Genomic DNA, 22,544 nt, shown 5'->3' on the forward strand with positions numbered 1-22,544 from the left:
CTGATTGCATTAAAGAAACTTGACGTGTAATTGTAATTGAGGAACTCTGGAAAACCATTGAAAACTCACACCTGCAGAGTTTAATTGCACTACACTGCCAGAGTCATACAGTAAGTGAATTAAAATGAATAGCCTCAGCTAAGCATAGGCCACAAAAACAAAACGAAAGTGTTTTCTATTAGCTAGTAGCATTAAAGCTTTCTGTTAACATTAAAGCCAGACACAGCGGGTTACTGTATGGAACTCGCAGTATAGCAACGAGAGCTTTAGCTGCAAGTAATTTTCAAAAGAAATGTCTTAATGAAAAGAATCCATTAATGCATTGAAATCAAGTCGATGAGGTTATTAATGAATGCACTTATAATAATAATAACAAACAGCTTTATTTTATATTTTCAGAGCGCTTCACAGAACAAAGATAAATTCAACAAAAACAATAACACAAAAAAAACAGAAACAAAAACAGAAACAAGGAAAAGGAATCATAAAAATGCCTTTCTAAAAAAGTTTGTTTTTAAGCTAGATTTCAAAACACTCAAAGTTGCTGAATCCCTTATCTCTGACAGAATAGAGTTCCACAGCTTTGGGGCTCTGTCGCCCATAGAGAGCAGAGGATCAGACAGGACACACAACTGTCTAAGATCGGAAGAGTGGAGGTTTCGTTTTAAAAAGCTTAATTGTACATCACTTCCTGTCTTATCGACTAGATAAGGGGAACTAATTAATAAAAATGCATGTTAATGAGATCAAGAAAAATGAATGGAAGCATAATTCGCTGTAATGGAAACTACTAGCGTTCAGGAAGACGGCTCTCCCCGCCTGTGAGCAGAAACCAAATGGAAATAAAAAACAATGGGAATATCTATTTTGTGTGTAATTTGTAAAGTTCATTTAAAAGTGTGCATTTTGTCATCCAGAATGTACATATAAAATGCTGATTTACGATTATCTGGTGTGTGGGTATAAATCAAACAACACAGATTTTAAATAAATAAATAAATCCCATTAGTTATTTACCTTCATTAGGGGGGATATTTTGACACATCTTATTATATACAACTCTTTTAATGTGCATTTTTCAATCTTTTTTTGGTTAAAAAGAAAAACGACATTATTTTCCTTTTTCTTTGGATGGGATGGTGGTTGTGGTAGGCTTGTCATCTCATGAAGTGTTGGAAATGTAGGCTTGGTTGGAATTTACCTTTGTATTTTATTTTATAAATAAGTACGTTTGAAGTGTCATTCGCGTCTGTAGTTGTTAGTTATTATACATGTAACATTTCATTATATATTTATTAAGCTTTTAAAATTACGATAGAACTCCCTAACCCAATACACAATTTGTTTATAATTAATTGTTCAGTGAACACCTCTAACCATACATTTTCTCTGGCACTGTTTGCTCGCCTCCGCGATAAATAAACTCAACATGAGCAGAAGTAGCCACCGAACACCTACAGTATTATAAGAACATTTCATACGCATACAAACATGTGAAGGTGAAAGTGTACATTGTACATAAAGTAGGGAGAGTCTGACAGCATCACAAATAAGTTTAAGCAAAATCCATGTCAATGATCTCGATCACAGTCCTAGTAGATCTGTGTGCCCCTGTACGCCTGTTCTTCGTTCTTCTGTGGATTAGACACAGGTGTTAAAAACCAAGGACACATTGCAAATCTGCAGTCTTTATTGTGATAGCTAATGTGCTGTTTTCTATAGCAAGATTTCATTATTTATTCTTAGGTTTTTATTTGTGTAATTCAAATACAATCTAGAACAAGTGAACAAATCTCATTCGTAACCGCAAGTATAGAAAAGGCAAAAATATTTTCATAAGTACAAATATTGAATTATCTAGGTAGTCTGTAAGAAAGGTTTCAAGGTGAGTTATATACTCTTTCATTAATTAAAACCCTCATTTTAAACTTCAAATTAAATTATGGATTGCCTTTTAAATTCCCATGCAAACAAAAGAAATGGTTGCAAGAAGCGCTGCTCATTAAGATAATAAAATTATTTGAGAAATCAACACAATTTCGGAAATCACATTAGCATGATTATTTAATAACGAAATAGGCACAACAACCTCAAAAAGTCCAGTTTATTTTTTAACTAATAATAATAATAATAATAATAATAATAATAATAATAATAATAATAATAAATGGCCAACATTGTTTTTTCACAAGTACTATGGTTCAACACTAATACAACAGAAATAAAGCACTTTTCTACAGCACACTGGTGAATTCCCCATGCAGTTTGTTCAGGCTTAGTACAACACTGACTGATCTTCAGGTTCCCAAATGATAACTCTCTCCTTGTTTTCTGTTCATTGCTGGAGGCAGATTAACAAATTGATGACCTAAAATCAAATACAGAAAGAACTGACTTTTTTTTTTTTTTTTTTTGGTTTTAGTTGTTTTTTGGTTTTATATAATGCTGCTTTGAATGCCATATCTTCATTAATCCCTATTGTAACCTAGGGATTTAAAGTCTTGCTTTTGTTTTGAGGTGGGGTCCTTCAGAAAGAGACTCATCAGCCAATTCAAATCTAATACTCCACTCAGGAGCGTGCATTGCCCCTGCTATAAATCAGACACGGTATACCAAACCTTCATAGTGCATTGGAGATGAAAGATAGTTAAAAAAATGTAATCTATTTTTACAGTACTATTATAGGTTTGGAGGAGATAAGCTGATGGCAAATCGGAATCATTCAAAGTTTATTTCTTGCCTGACAATTTGGAAGAATCGTTTCTGGAATGCAGACACATAACAAAACTGGTGGTCTCTTTGATTATATGGATTAAAGAGACCAGTGGTTAAAGCCACAGCCTTGTAACTAGGAGGTCACCGGTTCAAATCCTAGCTCAGCCACTGACTCGTTGTGTGGCCCCGAGCAAGTAACTCAGCCTCCTTGTGCTCCATCTTTTGGGTGAGATGTTATTGTAAGTGACTCTACAAGTGATGCATAGTTCACACACCCTAGTCTTGTATCTTGTAAAGCACTTTGTGATGGTAGTCCATTATGAAAGGCACTATATAAAGATTACTAATAAATGCTGCCATTTCTGGTTCCCCTGTTTTATTAATCATGATTGCTGAAAACATTGTGCTTTTATTTCTAAGTCCATTGTTTATAACTTGCTTATAAAAGAAAACACTAATCACCAGGCTTCAAACATATTATATCTGTCTAGTTAACTTCCCTGTTGCTAATGAAATATTTTCCAAACGTTCTACAAGAATAGCCATCTATTACTTTTCCCAGGCAGATGTCTAGGGCTGTATTTCACTCACAATCATGCAGATTAGTGCAAACCTCTCTGATACTCAACTTGGTTCCTTATGAATGATTTCCACAAATCTAAACAAATGCTGTATTAGCATTAGGAAGTTGTGCTTTGCTAGTTTTGAAAAGTAGTCTGTCATTCAGTGGTACAAGCTCTTATGCTGGCCCTGTTATAACTTCTCACCCAAGTTTGGCACACCAGAAGACCTCTGAATAATTGCAAGCACCATAAAATAAATAACACATCAGTTCATTATAAACCATAATAAGACTTAAATCATTATATTGCATTGGTTTAGCAATGTGCTATTGTTTGTTTAATCTATACTGATAAACTTTAAAAACCAGTAAGCAGTTCTGCTATAGTTTTAAAACCAGTATGCTACAAAGTGACACCAAAGTAAAAGTGGTACACCTTCATTTTAGTGCAACACTGAACACCGTCAAATAAAAAAAAAATGAGCATATATCAACTGGGTTAAGAAATGTGTCAGTTTCTGCGTTCTTTTGTGATGCAGTAATACACAGTCTCAATATCACATTCAAAATAGCTAAATAATTACGTCAATTCCTTTCATTTAAGCCTGATTTTACAGAGCAGTACTATTCCCACTTGACGTATTTAGAGGTACACAGGATTTGCAGGATTTGATTGTCCTCATTTATATGGAGTCCAATATGTATATATACACACAGAAAATTCTGATTAAAAGGGCTCCTGAATGGTGCATCCGGTAAAGTGCAGGATAGGCCCTATAGTTTGGAGATCGCCGGTTCAAATCAAAGTTATGCCACTGCCGACCGTGGACGGGGGTTCCCAGGGGGCGGTGCACAACTGGCCAAGCGTTGCCCGGGCGGGATAGGGGTTAGGTCAGCTGGGAAGAATTCAGAACTGCATGGTCCACCGGCACTATAAGTTCTGAATATGGCTGCAGAGCAGGCTTGCAGAATGAAAGAAAAAGCGGATGGCTGACGGCACTCGTTTTCAAGGACACAAGTGATTGCCTTCATGGTTCCCAAGTTAGTTCGGGAGTTGCAGCAGTGAGCCAGGTTGACTAATAATTGGACAGTCCAAATTGAATAAAAATAATTCTTAAATAAAAAAGAAAATAGTAATTAAAGAATGCTGCATGTTCCGGCACACCAACCCACCTGTATGCAATGTTATTTATGTAATAATTGCTTTAGTAATCAACAGTTTCCTCCCTTGGTTTAGCTGGCGGTTTAACTATATGTACAACTGGATATCTATGTTGCTGAAAGGCTGTATTGCAAGTAAGACACTTTTTATTAATGTAACCCAACCACGTAACCAGTGTCAAACCTGTTATACCTGTGTTTCATTTTAATTTCAAGTGGTTTCCCAAGCTTCAAAGTCATGGTGCACTGATGTGAGCAGTTTTTAATTTCCTACTTAAAACTGTTCATGCTTATGTGTGTTGAGAGCTGTCTAAAATTGCTTTAATTAGCCACTAAGATGGATTAAATCTGTGCAAAGGGGCACTTTAACCTTACTGTTTTCGCGTGCATAAAGAGCCGGCTCAGGTGTGATTGAGAGGCTAACCGAGAGAGAAAGCAAGAGAAAAGAATGGTCCGTTATTGACTTTGACCCAAAATTTCTAGGCAATCAAAAAGCATTTGAAAAAAAAATAATGCTCAAGCTAATATGTGTGTATACAGTTTGCAAATAGTTTTTAATAGATGATGTTTTATTCAGGATGAGATACTACACATACAATCATGGCAGTCAGACAACAAATCAACCAGGAGCTTGAGTGGTGTAGCCTGAGCTCAGTTGCAAAGGGTTTCACACTTCACACAACTCCAAGGACCATTAGAAAGACCTGATGGCTGAATTCCAATTTGAGCCAATTTCAACCATTCGGAAACATGAAATACTCTTTATTCTATAATACTGCCAACAGCCATCTCATTAAAGGGACTCCAATTCACAAAATAGATGCCACACTTCAGTTTAATGATCCATTATCCCTCAATAAACATATTTCTATAGGTGTTGACAATCATTATCATCAAGGGCATCCCCAAATAATAACATTTTATTACAACAACATTTATTTGCATACAGCAAGCAGAACGCTAGCGGCATGCTATAAAGTAAATGACATTGGTTGCACTCATTCAACACAGCCACTATATCAGAGTGTATCAGAGAAGCTTACAATATGTCCATTAATACAGGGCTTGGGATTATAGGCTGATCCAGTAATCCTTCAGATATATTCCTTATTTTATATAAACAATCTGACCACATCAAGGCTGTACTGATCAGAGAGACGAGCTGATCAATATTCAAACCCATCTACTGGATGAATACCTATTAGAAACTCCTATCCATTTCTCTCACACAGGGTCTGTTATGAATCTGTTCTGCACTGGCATGCACACTTAACACATTCTTTCTGCCTTCTCTGTGGGTTTATTGATGTTACAGTGGGTTACCATTAGGCATCTCTGTGCATTTTTGTTCACTTCTTGATGCTTTTACTGCACTACATTTTTCCACAGAACATTTTTCTTTCTTTCTTTCTTTCTTTCTTTCTTTCTTTCTTTCTTTCTTTCTTTCTTTCTTTCTTTCTTTCTTTCTTTCCATGACCTTAGTAATGATCTCCTTTATATGCACATAAAATCTAATTCTATGATAAAAGGTGCTTTTATTCAAACTCTTACCCTTTCTTGTCAATTGGGAAACACTCTGAGCAAAAATCATGTGAAAGAAATTACTTCTGTGTATTACATAATGAGAATGTTGAGAATTACATGTTGAGAAATGCCCCACACGGGCCTCTTGCAGCCCCTAAGCAAAAACATTTCTGCTGAAATGCAAGATGTATTATTTCAAGAAAGTCCTCTTGACAACAAACGAAAATAGCGAAATCAACTGAGAGACTGGTAGTTCTTCTCTACAGCTGATGCACATGTCAGGAAGAGCTCCCAGATATCACTTTTTAGATAGTGTTGGTATTTTTTTATCCAGCAATAACCAGGCCACAGATACTGCATTATTTCAAGCTTGTCAGATATATGCAAATGCACCTCTGAAGCATTTCAGAAGTTGTTAGATGCTGCTAACATCCTTAAAGGTCAAAAAAGCCTTTAAGGATGTTTTTATTCTCCCTTGGAATTAACATCCTTTCAATTCACATGTCTGTAAAAAAAATTATGACTTTGTTTCATTTCTTTTTAACATGCTGTGAATTTCTTTGAGACTGTTTTAAAGATAACTCCTGATATGGGTCATGTTATTCAATAAATATTTTGTCAAGCAATGCTTCAGGTGATTTTTTTTTGTTTCATCCTGAAAGCTGGTTTAAGCATTTAAAGTCATTTGATCCTGAAACACCTTTTACGCACATCTTAGGTGTTCTATTGCCAAGCTGTAAGGAAAAGAGTCAGTTTCTTGTACTGTTAAATTAGGAACCTCTGAAGCCCAACCTAATACTTTGTTAGTCCCTAAAGAGAAGACACAGTTGCAGAAGCAGCATGAAGTCCATATACTGTATATGAGCAATCATTGCTCACTGAACTTTCAGATCCTGACATATATTGAGTGAGAGTTCCTCTTGTACACTGCATCAAACCTCAACACTACCCAGTGTACCAGGAAATTAATACCATATTCAAGGTGGCATATAACTTATTTGACACTTGTCTGCACCCATAATGCACTGTATTATATTCCATGTGTTTCCTCTCAAATGTGGTATTGTTTTTAAGCAGTGTGTTTATTTAAAAGCAACTTAAATGATGCCAAATTGATCCATTACAGGGTTTTGCTTATATTGTGCAAAACAAAGGCAATAAATAACCCCTGTTGCCCCAATACCAGTATAGGGTCAGAAATCGTCAGAATGGTATAGGTATAGGTACATCGACAGAATGTAGTACCTCATTAGAATGTGTACACGTACCAGAATGTGACTCATGTAAGGTTAGAAAATGATACCATGTCAAAAAGTGGTATGTTTGTATTGGAGGCCTTTTAATGTACCAGTTCTTTTTTTAGTTTTGCAATATATACACTGATAGCGGTATAGCCTGCAGTACAATGTGAAGCAAGGCTACACAGGAACAGGCCACTGATGGATGCTTACTTTAAATATATACATTTCAGAACCATTAGTTGTATTGATAAGTTACTACAGTCCTTAACATTATGTTAAAACAATATGCAGATTTAAGCTTGTGGAATCTACTTTTTTTTTTTTTTTTTTAACATGTGATTCTGTTCCCTCATTTAAACAGATGGATAGAATATATAATTCTTGCATTAATGAGGTGTACATGCATGCTGTCTGTGTGTGCTGTATACCAAGGACTCAGCATTGGTTATGTTATGTTGGCTATAGCTAGATAATACAGTTTGGAGATAGAATAGTGTTTGTAGTATACCTCTTCACTCTATACAGGAATGTTAGCATGAAGATGTAAACAACGTTACATGTACAGTTGACCATGGCTCTAATGGTATAAGAATGTAATTCAGTGCGATGAAGTGCCATTGTTTTTCATCAGGGGAGTCTAGTGGGTATATTTCCTGACTCTCCTCACATGAGATTATGCAATAACCGAGACACCAAATCAAATGACCCTCCTTCTTGATCTTTTCAGCATCCTTCACTTTATGAAGCCTAATGAACATGTTGACTGCCCGTTGAACTTCAGTGTAGTCCAAAACACCACACTATCCCGTGTGGACTGCACTTGGAGAGCTGCTGAGAACTACGCTACGACGTGCCGTTTGCAAGAAATGGGCTTCAGGAGTATATATATTCTCTGGACTGGACGTGTGTTTAAACAACGTTCGGTGCAATACGCTACAACACATTTCTAAAATGCAGCTATTTTTCCGTAGAATAAGTACAATAAATAAACAATAAACATTTGTTGATACTACCTAAGACATGCAGTAGATGTGTACAACACTGAAGCGGAGCTATAACCATTTGCGCAAAATAACACCACACCGGCGTCACGTCAATGTGTGCTGGCTAGCAAATGTTCTTACTCTGTGTACTGCGCATGCCCAAACTATTCTCCCCTGCACTGCGAATGCCAGATTTTGTTTTCCTTCAAACCGAGGACGCTCTCCAAAAACTGTTATCTATTTTGGGGGATGAGAACGTACGTGTTTTGTAAAGTTACATTTATTGCACATTTAATAATGAGTTTTATATTAAATGCAGACAGCTGATGTTAACGAATGGGAACGTGTACTATACCAGAGAGCTAGGTATTTGTTTAAATCAAAAAGCATAAGAAATGCCAACTACGCTGACTGCAAATGTTTTAAATTGAACCCTTAAGTACACCTTTGTAAAATTGTTTTGCAAAGCTATTATTATTATTATTATTATTATTATTATTATTATTATTATTATTATTATTATTATTATTATTATTATTATTATATTTCCTGGCGTAAATTCCAATCAGGTGTTTGATATTACTTTAAAAATAAGTAATGCTCATTCTATTACATTATTTTAGTTATTCTATATATTGTTTTGAATATTTTCAAACTACTCTCTATATAACCTCCAAGATGACTTGTTGGATTGTTTTAACTTGACCAAAAAAAAAAAAAAACCTTATAGCTACAGATTAAATGCTGGTGCAGGTAGCAGATTTTGACAAGGTAGCAAAATGTGACTTTATACATATCATTTTTTTGTTACCAGTAATACATTTTGACAAGGTAGCAACAATTGACTTTACATCGGTAGTATAATTTATTAAGATTGTACTATTACCAACACATGCGCGGCTGTGCGCTGACAAAGCACCAAAGCATGCGGTCTGTCAAACAATATCATTTTTTAAACAAGTAGCCTAAGTAACTGTGTTGCATTACAATCATGTCAAGCTCGGCTATTTTGTAATGGCACGTCACCCCTTCTCAAAGCACATTAATATCCATCACCCTACTGAAACCACATCGCAGTGACGGGGCAGGATGTGGTCTGTATGAAATGGAAAGCTGTATAATATCCAGGCACTAAGAAGTCCAGTCGAGCTGACTATTATCAGAACGACCAATAAAACAAAGCGGCGCGTACCTGTACCAGGCGAATCCCTTCTCGTAGTTCCTGTCAAAGAAGTGCGGCTCTACCCCTACTGCCCTCACGTCAGGGTGGACCCTCAGGGCTTCCAAAAGAGCCCTGGTACCCCCTTTCTTCACTCCAATAATAATGGCGTGGGGTAACTTTTTCTCCCCATAATCGGGAGTGGCTGTACTATTCCCTCTTCGTATTAGTTCGTCGTCCGTGGTTCTGGATTCCTGGTGCTGCTCCCTCTCGAAAACGACATTTCGACCCGTGATCATTTCTGTGGGAGCCAGCTGACTTTTGACCCAGCCCGTCGCCCTCTCCTCAGTTTCCAGAGTACCGATGCCTTTAATGACTGCGACGGAGACTGCATAGCCCGCTGTCAGCGTCTGCTCAGTGGTGCTTTGTGCCACATTTTCGCTGAAATAGCCCTGTGATGATGTGGCAGAATAAAGTTTTTTTCGTAACGCAGCCAAAGTGGACTCTTCTGTCACTAGCCTGGTTTGGTAGAGGTAGTTTTCTTGCAGGGGGAACTGCAGGGTGCTGTAACAGCTCATCAAACTGTAGAATAAGCAGGTGACAGAGAGGGAGAGAGTGAACATGAATACAATCTTTCGAGGCACTTTAGAGGTAAAAACTGGAGTGGTGGACCAAAATGCCATCTCTGACAGCAAGGATCCTCACAGAGAAATGGCCAGACATGTTTTCACCCCAAGTCTCGCATGGACCCTTACCAACAACAATCTGACTCTGTCCAGCACAGTTCTTGCTGAAACTGGAGGCAAGAACAGCCGCGGATCTCAATAGCAGAAGTAGATAGTCGTAGTGTGTTAGTTGGTCTAGCCGTTGTAATTTAACTCCAAAAGAAAACACAGAAAAAAAAGATTGTTAATATTCCAAAAGGGAATCGCCACGCATTCTTAGAATATCGATTTCTTATTTCAATCCTGACAGCCTTTGTCACTATTTACACGGGTGGATTTTTAGATCAGAAAAGCAGCGATCTTGCATCCTTTCAAATGAGCTGCTCGGCTTGCATTGGACAGATGCTGATGGATGAAGTCTTGACATGTTAAAGGGAAAACACCAGTAACTGACAAAGTATTTTGGAAGTAGTGTGCTAGGCACTTCTTCGTTTGCCGCAAGCCCATAGCAGTTTCACCACCGCGCTGCTATGCGGGAGAAGCCGGTGAATGACCGGTCACTGTATCCAAAGGGTAATTAAGCATAAAATAAACAAAAATGTATGACTGAGAAATCAGAGTGAACCCGACTCTGCTGCCAGCTGTAGTACCTTTGATAATCTGCTAACTTTGCGTGGATGAAAGTGGGCTCTCGCTGTATTAATATTCATTGACTCTCCTCACTAGTTGGGAGTGACTGTCCATAATCCTTGTGTTGATTGGTAGACGCGATCCGGGCATCGGTAACGTAAGCTCATCTGAAAACTACCAAATCAGTTTGAAAGGCGTTTTCAGAAATTATTATTTTTTTCTTCTGTTTCTGTTTTCTTCCCCAATGCTATCTTCGCGACTTTGCAATAAAATAATACGCTGGCTTTTATTTTCTTCATCGTTTCCAGCCCCTTTGTTTCAATGTGATTTGTGTTTAATTGTTTCCAGACCTTAAAACTAAATTAGAAATAATCAGACAACGCAAATACTAGATGATTAACTATATTTTAATTATTATTTAATAATAAATAATAATAATAATAATAATAATAATAATAATAATAATAATAATAATAATAATAATAATAATATTATACGTGATTATATAAAACTTTTGTTGTTTTTAAAATAATACAAAAAAAATCATAATAATAATAATCTGAATACGTGATTATTAAACGTTATGTTGTTTTTTTTGTAATACAAGAAAAATTTCATTATGTATAAAATTTAGTATTATTATTATTATTATTATTATTATTATTATTATTATTATTATTATTATTATTATTATTATTATTATTATATAATAATAATAATAATAATAATAATAATAATAATAATAATAATAATAATAATAATAATAATAATAATAATAATAATATTATTATAATAATAATAAGTAATTTTATTATTATTAAATAAGTCTGTGATACAGGTATTATATAATCTTATGAGTAAAATGTGGGTAAAATACGCTCAACAAACAAGCTCCGTCCGTGGTTTGCTAGTTATCACAGCCTCGTGATCTCCACCCAGTACTGGGCCAATGTAATCTCTAACCCACAGAGATCCAAGATCGCATTCCCAACATCGGCCTAGCATCCCTTCATACTGCTGTAGCCGGAAATGGTGGGATCGAAGACTTGTGTGGTTTGCTGCCGGAGAGGGACACTCATAAAACTGATCTATCATTGACAGAATAGCAAAGCATTTAACATGTCAACTTCACCCTGGTTCAGCTACTGGCGGCTGAGAAGAAACAAATACACGTTTTAATTTTAAATACTTGCAATCTATAATAATAATAATATATAATAATAATAATAATAATAATAATAATGGATATGTCTTGCTCACAGGGGAAATTAATAAGGTATCTTTAAAACAACGGTGGCGATGTTAAATGAAGCTCATTCCTGCCCTCTACTGGCCACTCCTGGAGCAACACTTTAAAAATAACAAGTGAAACACTCATAACTTTGTCCTACACAGCTTGATTACATGAAGCGGTTGATTCAATCAAGGTTATTGTTTGTGTTGGTTGGACGGGAAGAGGGAATACAGTTTTCTAATGCAATAGGGTATTGTTGGGTGATTCCTTTAAAAATCTAATATAACTTTGTAAAATGCCTCAGCCAATCCAGGTGCACCAGGTCATCATCTTCCTGTGAATTTCCACTTGTGTAAACAGCAAGCCTTGTCACTTAGATTAGATTTTAATACTGTACAGCTGTTGCTCTAATGCATTTCAAACTGAAAACAATGATATCGGAATACTTACTCAGGCGTATCTTATTAAGCTCATAGTAAAACCAGGAATGGATCAAACTGCTATGCAACGAGAGTCTTATTTCCACCCCTATTGTCAGCAAATAAAAAACGTATATTTTGCTTAAAGCAAATAATGAAAAAATGACATCTTTTAAAGGATGATGCCTCCCTACTTTCTCTTTCCTTGAGTGAGTTCCAAACTTCATTAGCTGTAAATGACTAATCTGATATCAACTTTTAAAGCGCTTTTGCACACTGGAACTCCCCTGTCGGTGGCACAAGCCTTCTCTGAGTGCTCTAAAGAGCTTGAATACCTTGCCTAGGGAGGCAGTGTTATAATTAACTGGGATAGGCAAGCACAGCTGGTCTTCAACACACACTCACCACTGGATTGAATAAGGAATGCATGAGCCAGAATTGGCTTGCTGTGGGTCTGATGCCCTTCCTGTACTTACTTATTCTTAGTTCCCATTTTGGGGATTAGCGTGATAGGCGTAATAGGAGAATAAAAGCCTCCCTGGGTGGTAGCTTTGACTCTAGACATGGCTTTGTGGGTACTTTGCACAGCGGGAGTACTACTTTACATATACTTTGCATTAGCACTGTTATGTCACAGCATGTTGCTCAGATTGCAATTTAAAAAAAAAACCCCATCTGCACTACACGCTGAATCCTCAACAGCAACGGGATTCTCATTTTCACTGTTTTGCTGAACCAAAGCGTACTACATAACGAGGTGAAACCCTCAAAGAAAGAACATGACACAGGAAATGACTAACAGGTGTACTTATACAGTACGAGACCTGCCACTTTGGCACCAAAAATGTAGGAATTATTCCCCTGATGCCAAATTGAGACTAAGAGCCTGTTCTCCCATCCTGGACTCCTGCTTTTCCACGGCTTTATCTCATAATCTTTAGCTGGCTAAAGCTTTTGGCACATAATGCAAACATGTACCTTCCCTGCTTTGTCTTGGCATACAAACCTGCTCAGAGTACAGTGGACGGCATCACATCAAGGTGCAGCTGTGTCTGTCAGTGACTGCATGGCGTGCAGAACCACAGGATCAGCCTACAAGGTAGGCTTTCGATTAAATACAGCTTACAGTGTTTACTTACACATAGTTACAATGTTATTATGCTATATAATATGTATTTACTAAGTAACTACTATGCAAATACACAATAATTAGACACACTATATATATATATATATATATATATATATATATATATATATATATATATATATATATATATATATATATATAAGCACATATATATTACGTGTTGTAGCATTAATTAGCACTATGGCTGCAAATAACAGCAACAGTGTAGATTTATTTTCTTGATGTTTTCTACTTGACAAGAGTAATCTTTGAATTGCTCTGTTTTACGATAACATTTTAAAACTGCAGATAATTGTCTTTGCACTATAGATGACAGTCCATATTATTTCATGAATTAATAGCATTCAGCAGATTTCACCTCTGTGTCCTTTGAGGAAATTAAAAATTAAACACCATTGAAGATGTGTTCACTTCAATTTGAATGCGCCATCCATCATATCTCTCAAATGTACCAGAAAATAGAAATATTATTGTAAACATTCTGTGTAAAGCGATTCGCAATGGGCTCTTAACTTCTGCTGGTGAAAATGAAACTGTTAAGCCGAATCAAACGTGAAGTTGCAATCAATTATGTACTACAGAGGGCATCCTTTTGTAGGCATGAACATATTAAAATGATAAAGGTTCAACATACTCTTTTTCAGTGTGTGTGTGTGTGTGAGTGTGTGCAGAATAATGATTTCAGAGGAATTACAGGTAGTCATTGTGCCAGAGGGTATCTCTGATCTGAAATAAATGGGATATATGTTGGCTGGACTCATGTCCTTCCACAATGCAATACATTAATCTGACAATATCATTGATTTAAATTAAGCTTTAGAGATATATCTGCAGTCTCTTTGCTTGATCAAGGTTAAATGTAGAGCCTAGGGATAGCCTTATATGACAGCTTTATTACATGTAGACCCGTGTTTTGAGCATTCTGCTAACAAGGTGGAATGTTTGGGGTGTTTCATTAAGAAGAGTCCCAACAGTAAATGAACGCGGATGCACTGTGTGTGTTTATGTCTTTGTACTGATGTCAAAACAGTTTACTGTGTTTGCACCCACAGCAAAACTCAACCACAAAATTGGATCCCAGCAAAAACTGGGATTGATTCTCCAGAAATAAATGTAATCTGTTTCTAACGGGGTACATTTCAGAGCCCCACTCCTCCAGCTGTCCACGTTTACCGCATGACTAGAAAAAGCACCTGAGAAGATGCACAGCCATGTCCCTGACAGGGGGTAATACTGGCAGCTTTGGAATAGTCAGAACAGAGATCCCAAGTTCTGAATTATTACCAAACACATAACACAAGAATCATGCTAGGATCAAGCAAGACATGCAAATACGATGCAAGTTTAAAGCAATAACTATGCGTGTATGATGCAAGGATAAGGAAGGATTTCATGCATTCCTTTCATCATACTTGCAGTCCAGTTCACATCTTGAAAATTATATGATGCATGCATCCATCATCCAAGCATAAGGCTTTAAATGAAATCCTCCCTCATCCTTGTGTCATCAGTGCATATGTCTGGCTTTAATTGTTTATGATGCTTGCTTAATCAAAGCATAATCATAGCATTTATTTTTTTCTTCTTTGGTATGGGGAGTATCTCAAAATAAGGTAAAAATAAACCCACTAAACAATCAACAGTCATGATCCAGAAGGGCCATCAGAAAGAAGGAGCAATGAGTTTCATTATAGGCTTTTTGCAGGTTTAGTGCAGTCATTCTTAATCAAGCTGAGTATTCTCTCAACTCACTGAAAGCAGGAAAAGTGTACTCACAAGTCAAAAATGAGAACAAAGCAGGCTTAGTTGTGCTATCTTCTGACACCACTCTGCACCAACGTCCTTGCCTCGAATATAGATTGTTTTCAATCACCATGCTCACCTGGGTTGGGTCATATTGTCATAACCTAAACTCCTACCTAATAAATACAGTGTTAACAAGAAAAAAGAAAAAAAAAACATTATCATGTTAGACTGGGCTGTTGCATCTGTACTGTATTGGGTTAAAGCAACTCGCTTATGAAACCTTTAAACAATATTTTAATATTTTCAAAAACGTCTGCACGTGGAGAATTTAATATACCATACGTTGATTTTTTTTTAACAATTAAAAAGAGACACAAAGCTTTGGGGAACTCCTGTGGATCAATAGGGAGCAGAGGACTTCTCTATAGTGCTAGTCCTTCAGTTAGATAGAAATTGAACTGTCCAGTGATATAAGGAAACTAATTTCAATAGCCTAGCTACTACACCTTATTCATAAAAAAGTGTTCTATTTTGCTATACTATATTTTGACATAACCAAAATAAAATATTATTAAATAAAATAATTATCAACTCAATTTAAATTATAGGGCCTATACCATGTTCTTTGTCTGCCTGACTTGACATAGAAGAAAGAAAAAAACAGCAGATAGGTAGGTTTTATTGGATTGCAAAATAAACAGGCATTGCAGTGATTATTCATGCAAAGGTGTTGATGTATAGAAGACCAACTGATTCATTAAATGAGCATAAGGATTACTTTTACCAATACGCTACATTATTCAAAGGTCGTGTCAGTATCTGACTTTGAGAAGATTCACACAGGGTCTTGGTACAAGTGGGTGTGTGAGGGTATCACATTGGCTGTGGTGTCTTTTTTCTTTTTTTTTTGCTTTTGTGGATTAAAATGAAAACAGCTGTCTGTGAGAAATAACGATTACTCTTAGCAATGCTCTGCACTGTGGTTTGACAGCTTACTTAATGCCATTTCAGAGAGACTGAAGGCATCTTAAAATGTTTTACATCTTTAAAAATCGGAGTAATATTTGCATTAGGAGTATTTTATATTCTACCCTGATCACAGTTGCAATAAAGGCTTTTCAACGGCCATGCACTTTATACCATATTATTGCCTTTCCATTATTAAAACACATTTTGTTATCAATAATTGTCAGCTATTATGCAAAGACGGGAACGTTCTTTATGCTTAGATAGTCATTAGCCGGAAACAGTTCTATTAGCTTTAATGATATAAAATTTGAATAATAAAGCTATGCGGGAAAAAAAAAAAAAAAAAAAAAAGTGAACAAAGCCTGGAGACACGAATAACAAAGACAGGCCCAGGTTTATATTCCCTGTCCATATGCTGTATGCAAATAGATGCAAATGCAGCTTTATTTAAAGCCAACTTGATATTTATAAATGAACACTCAGGTGCCACCAATCTACAAATCTTATTCCTCTTATTCTTATTGGAAACACATTGAGCAAGCAAGATACTGGGGCTTTCAGGTGAAACAAGCATGTCCAAGGACAGGGGAAGAGTGCCTTCATCAAGTCTTTAAACACTACATTAGAAGCTGAGGGTTTTGTAAAACCATTGAGATGACATTGTGACTGTGGTCATAGATTCAGAATACTTTTGTCCCCAGGTAATGCCAGTGCTGTGAATGTGCTTTTCGGTGCCATCTCAACCCTTCAGACACCTAGCCCGCCTTTCTACAGTTGATTGAAGCTTTTTCAAAACTAGGCTTACAGAGTGAAGAATGCTACTGCTGTTCAGGTGCCACTTCAATTCATTTTTGATCCAGGACCAGCACATTTAATCACCTAGCAAGTTAGAATGAATCTGATATCTTTAGCGATGACTGTTGCTAGTCTAAGATATTTTTATGATGTGGAGTCCCTTATGGACACTTTTTATTAACAAAAAAGATATATATTTAAGAAGGTTGTAAACTAACAGGACAAAAATAGCTGTATACAGTTCTAGGCATGCATTTCATTTTGCATTTCTTTCGGTAAAACGTTTATGTAAATCTATTACTATAATTATTAAGAGTTATTATCCATATGGTTCTGTAGGTACCATGCAACATCATGCATAATCACAAAATGAAAAAGGTTGCTAGTAGCTAACGTCTATTGTAATGACACTATGTGTATTACAATGTAATTCTTACGTAACTACACGTGCAATTACAGTTTTATTACAGTGTAGTAAGAGTCAGACTGTAAAACGTTACCTTTAACAATGAATGTTATCACACTAGTATTACAGATACTTGGACATTTAATTATTTTATAATCTTATTGCTTTCTTATTCATTTTAGAATAGTAATTGGTGGTTTTGCCTTTCAGAAAAAAAGAGCCAGTAAAAGGCTTTAAGAATCTGGCTCAGGGAGTATTCAAGTGTTAATTTTGTTTCCAAAGCGTATCCCTTCCCCCATTCATTGCACAGCCAGTACAAACAGTACTTTGCTGATGTATGCCTTGAAAGGGAAGCAGACTTTTTTACAAGGACTCTGAAATGTATTTTAATGCAACATTACAGCTGCCATTTCATTAGCAGGAATGTGCAGTGCATTGCACTTTGTCTCAGTCACCATTATGTGTCAAATCTGCTCAGAGGGAACAGTGTACAGCAATGAAAGAGAAGTCCTTGTACTCTCAGAACACTATGTTGTGCTTTACGCTCCATACATTCTACTCAATACTGCAAAGTTCTTTTTGTTGCATGCAATGTGTGATTGTATTCAGCTCTTGTTGAATCAGTAAACAAGGCTGATTTAGTTCTACACCACTGCCCTGTGCTGGATTTTGGGAGCACTTAACACTGTTGTTAGAAGAAGGAAGCGAGGACTGATTGATGGGCCCGTGCTCCCATCTATCACGTTGATAAACCCATAAATAACTATCTAACGTCAGACACCTAACTGTGTGCACTGCATACAATGCATGGTTTATTCGTCGGGACGTGCTGCTCCAAAACCCAACACCCAGTAAAATATTCAGTAAACATGAACTTGTTTGTCTATGGAAAGAAAAACGTTAAATGAGTCATCACTGTTGATAGTCTATCCATATTCACAAACAACTACAGTATACAGAACATTTATAATTGCCTCTAATGTTCAGTTTAATGTAGCCTGTGTCAAGGTAGCTCACTTAATTAGACATACAGAGTATGCTATGCTGTTATATTCCAGTTGATCTTACTGGTTCAGTTTTACCTGCACAAACATAGATTAAAAGAGGAAAGCAACTCCCTGCCTCCATCCTCCAACACTGCCTCAGCGCTCTGACCATGTTAAACTCCCCAGGACTAGACGCAGAGGAGCCTCTCCTTTTATAGGACTGCTTCTATTTTCCTCTCTGCTCAAGCTCTGATCTGTTTTCTCAGGGTATTTTATGACCAAACACCCCAAAGCTGTAAATTAAATTAACCCAAGACTTCAGAGTTCTAAGCAGCCAGCAGAGTGATGTTGCTAGGCAACAAGACAGAACTCCTTGTCTCCGTTGCAGGTTACAGAAATCATCTTTGGAACCCCCACACCCACCCTTCAACACAAACACATACACACTTCTAAGCTTTCAGTTTGTGGTCACCCAGAGTGTGTTTTGGTTAGATAGCATAAAGGAACATTAGTTAGTGTTGAAATACTAGGAATCCGTATCAGAAATAAGTCATAAGATCCCAAATCCTACACAAATGAACAGAATATTAATTAGTGTAGAACTCTTCCCATAACATATTCTCTGGAAAGGGGACATGGCATATTGCCTTTGCAGATCATTGTTACTGATTATGTAAAAAAAATACATCTGAGATTTAAATATATGACTATCTGGATGCTTTATTGTGCTTTTTATTACTAGTAACTGCTGAGTAATTATAACTGAATTAATATGAAGTACAATAATGTTTTATTATATATAACATTAAAATGATTAATCATATAAAGTCGTTGTGCTAAACATATGGTGTTGCTTGCTAATATTATATTGTACCATTAAAATTGCATTGCGAAATAAGGCACTGGAAGCTTTATATTGCAATTGTAATATTCCTTTAAAGCTTTTTTGAAAGACGGAACAAACTTTAAACCCAGTTCAGTAGCTTAAAGTTGAAAACATAGAAAGACTATTTATTAGTAAAGTAAAAACACTATTAATCAGGAAGAAAAACATACTGGAAATAGTGTTGGCAGATATTCCAGCAGGTTTCTGCACCTGTCTTTTATTGCTCAGACTATACACAATCTATTAACTTATCTCTAACTAGGTTTGGAAAAACAGAAATTAATTCTTAAGTAAATGAAACAGCCTGTTATTAAGAGAAAGCTTTTGCAGAAAACCAGCTTTGAATCGTGAATGCTCACAATGTAATGCACGCTAACATCTGCGAGCTCAATAGGCTTCAGATAAACTGGGGCATATGCCCCAGCCTGGTTTGTTGTATAGGTCAGAGCAGAAAGAATGCATTGAGCCAGAGCCAGAGCCAGAACCAGAACCAGAACCAAAAACAGAGCCAGAGCCAGAGCCAGAACCATAACCATAACCATAACCATAACCAGAACCAGAACCAGAACCAGAACCAGAACCAGAACCAGAACCAGAACCAGAACCAGAACCATAACCAGAACCAGAACCAGAACCAGAACCAGAACCAGAACCAGAACCAGAACCAGAACCAGAACCATAACCATAACCATAACCATAACCAGAACCAGAGCCAGAGCCAGAGCCAGAGCCAGAGCCAGAACCAGAACCAGAACCAGAGCCAGAGAAAGAACCAGAACCAGCCGGAGCCAGCGCACAGTGATGCTGGAGTCTCTGTGGTGAATTCTGACGTGTTTTGGGGGTGTATTGTGTTTTTCGGGTCCCATGCGCCGATCACTACAGTCTGTCTGTCACACTCTAAATGGTAAACACTATACCAGCCTTGAACTTTCACAAATCTTCTCAGACTCCTGGCGCTCCTATACACATCTCAGATTGCATTTTTACAAATATTACAATGTACACATTAATGTAGTATGAGATTGCTAAGATACATTGTATGTTTTTGTGTGTGTATGTGTGTGTGCACTGGTTTTGATATTATTTGTGAAAAAGTATACTGAACTTCAAAAATTTGTTTAGACCTAAGGTCTAATACACTTGACTAAATACTTTCATTCTCTTAAACACATGCCCATTTTTGCACTTGTTCTGCAAACAGTTTAAAATGTGAGAGTTTCAGAACACAACTTTATTAAATGAAGCACTAGTCCTATGAACTGCAGAGCCTAAAAGGTAAGAGGAGATGTCAACGCTGAGGTAAAATGATAGAAACCAACCTAATATCTAATCAATACTTCTGTTTCAGCCAATGTTGATCAGTCTGCCACTGTGTGGGCTAATTAGATGATAAAATGTGATGAATGTGTCTTAAATTCTGCTTGCCTTTATCAATTCCCTGGGGCATTCAGCTATTTTCCTGCTGACCTTTTAGATCTCAGCTTTATTGTATGCAAATCCAATTAAATCAATGTGTCAGGTAGTTGCATGGCAGCAGCTGGCTTGGAATTCAATTAGACAATGTCATTTTAACAGTGCTTGGGAGGCCTCTGCACACCCTACTTATAAAATAATCCTGTGTTTCAAGCAATATTCAATAAGAACACCAGATGTTATCAGGAGGGCTTTTAGCCTGAGGTTGTATGTTTTTTAACCCCTAGTAAAAAAAATATGACTTACCTTTGAAGTACTTATGCACTAGCAAGGCTGTGATTTGAGTGTAGTTATGGCTTGAGGCAGCATATCATTTGGAAAATTATAGTTCACATAACCGTCATGCTTAATTCATGCATCAGTCTCTAGATGGTGAACTTGGAACCATTCCAAAAATTAAAGGAGGCAATTGTGTGTGTGTGTGTGTGTGTGTGTGTGTGTGTGTGTGTGTGTGTGTGTGTGTGTGTGTGTGTGTGTGTGTGTGTTTGTGTGTGTATATATAATATACATATATATGCACGCAGCTTTTTACAATTACCCCTTAAATGTACTCTGAGCCACATATGTCACATATGTCTCATTTAAATTGCCAAGAGTCTGAACGGGACTCTTTTTGTGTCCCAGTACAGTTATCTTTCTTGCTGGGATAAAAGCATTCAGGAAAACGCTACATTTCTGCAACAGAGCAAATGTAGAACAGTATGTATTTCAATTGAATAAATGTGTCTTGCACTGTATAATAGAGTTCTACATACACATTACTTTAACTCTATATTATTCATGTTTTCCCACAAGGGTGATGTATTGATCACCTTGTAAGCAACATCACTAAAAGAGATGACACAAATATGATCACAATGTAACAATAATAATAATAATAATACAAAAAAGATCTCATAGGGGTTTTTCTTTAGCATGATGTTGATGGAGGGAATAGACTATACAGCTATGACCAAAAGATTTGCATCATCCCATACAGATATAGTGCTTCATAAAGTCGAATGAAACCTGCTGCATAATGTTACATTAACATTTTGAATTGTATACATGCAATGTCATTGTTAAGTAATTATAATCAGATTTGTACGCAATACAATGAACATTATGTTTAATTATAGTTTTTTATCTATAACATTAAAATGATCAATCATATACAGTAGTCATACGAAACATATTTTGTTCCATTGCTACCTTTGCTATTATTATATTATACCATCAAAATGACACTGCAAAGTAATTCAGCGTAACGTTAACATATTGAATGACATACTACTTTGTAGTTTTCCATACACATTAAAACAAATTGTGACATTTCAGAATCCAACATGAAATATGTACTACTATTATGGCTTTGGGTAGATGTTTGCAATATCATTTGGTTAAATAAAACATCTCAATTATGTTCATATAGTTGTTATTTATTAAATGATGTCTCAGTCCTAAAATTCTAGGTGATGCAAATCTTTTGGTCATAGCTGTACAAGCAACACCTGCCCGGCTCTCCCACATTCTCTCAATCGGAATGGCTTTATCAGCTGTACCAGTCACTAACAAAGGTGAATGGCATTTGTGAGGAGATCAACATGTCAGCTTAGCCTGGGAGCTAGCAATGAACTCTTCAGGTGTAGGCCTACTAAGGCACGATAACCTGAACCTAATTACAAAAAAAAAAAAAAAAACTGCACCAGTATTCATTAATCTATAGCCGTGCCGCACAGATTCATCTTCTCTCATGAACACTCTTAAATGGATTGCTGCCACTTCCCAAGATCATTAGCCCTTGCAAGATTGTTAAGAGCTGCACAAACTGGTAAGTGGGATTTACTTGCCAGATAAATAA

The 22,544-nt window shown here is 36.5% G+C and overlaps 1 protein-coding gene across 1 annotated transcript; it reads right to left on the minus strand.

The window, feature by feature from the left end:
* Positions 1 to 1,555: 1,555 nt before the first annotated feature.
* Positions 1,556 to 10,170, minus strand: LOC121331141 (heparan sulfate glucosamine 3-O-sulfotransferase 4-like). The gene is made up of 2 exons (XM_041278351.1): positions 9,379 to 10,170; positions 1,556 to 1,634 (listed from the first exon to the last, which is right to left on the minus strand). The coding sequence occupies exons 1-2, from the start codon at positions 10,026 to 10,028 to the stop codon at positions 1,556 to 1,558; spliced, it is 729 nt and encodes a 242-aa protein (XP_041134285.1). The 5' UTR covers positions 10,029 to 10,170.
* Between the last annotated feature and the right edge of the window lie 12,374 nt (positions 10,171 to 22,544).

Source organism: Polyodon spathula, chromosome 18 (assembly GCF_017654505.1).
Source record: "Polyodon spathula isolate WHYD16114869_AA chromosome 18, ASM1765450v1, whole genome shotgun sequence".
In the NCBI taxonomy this organism is placed as follows: Eukaryota; Metazoa; Chordata; class Actinopteri; order Acipenseriformes; family Polyodontidae; genus Polyodon; species Polyodon spathula.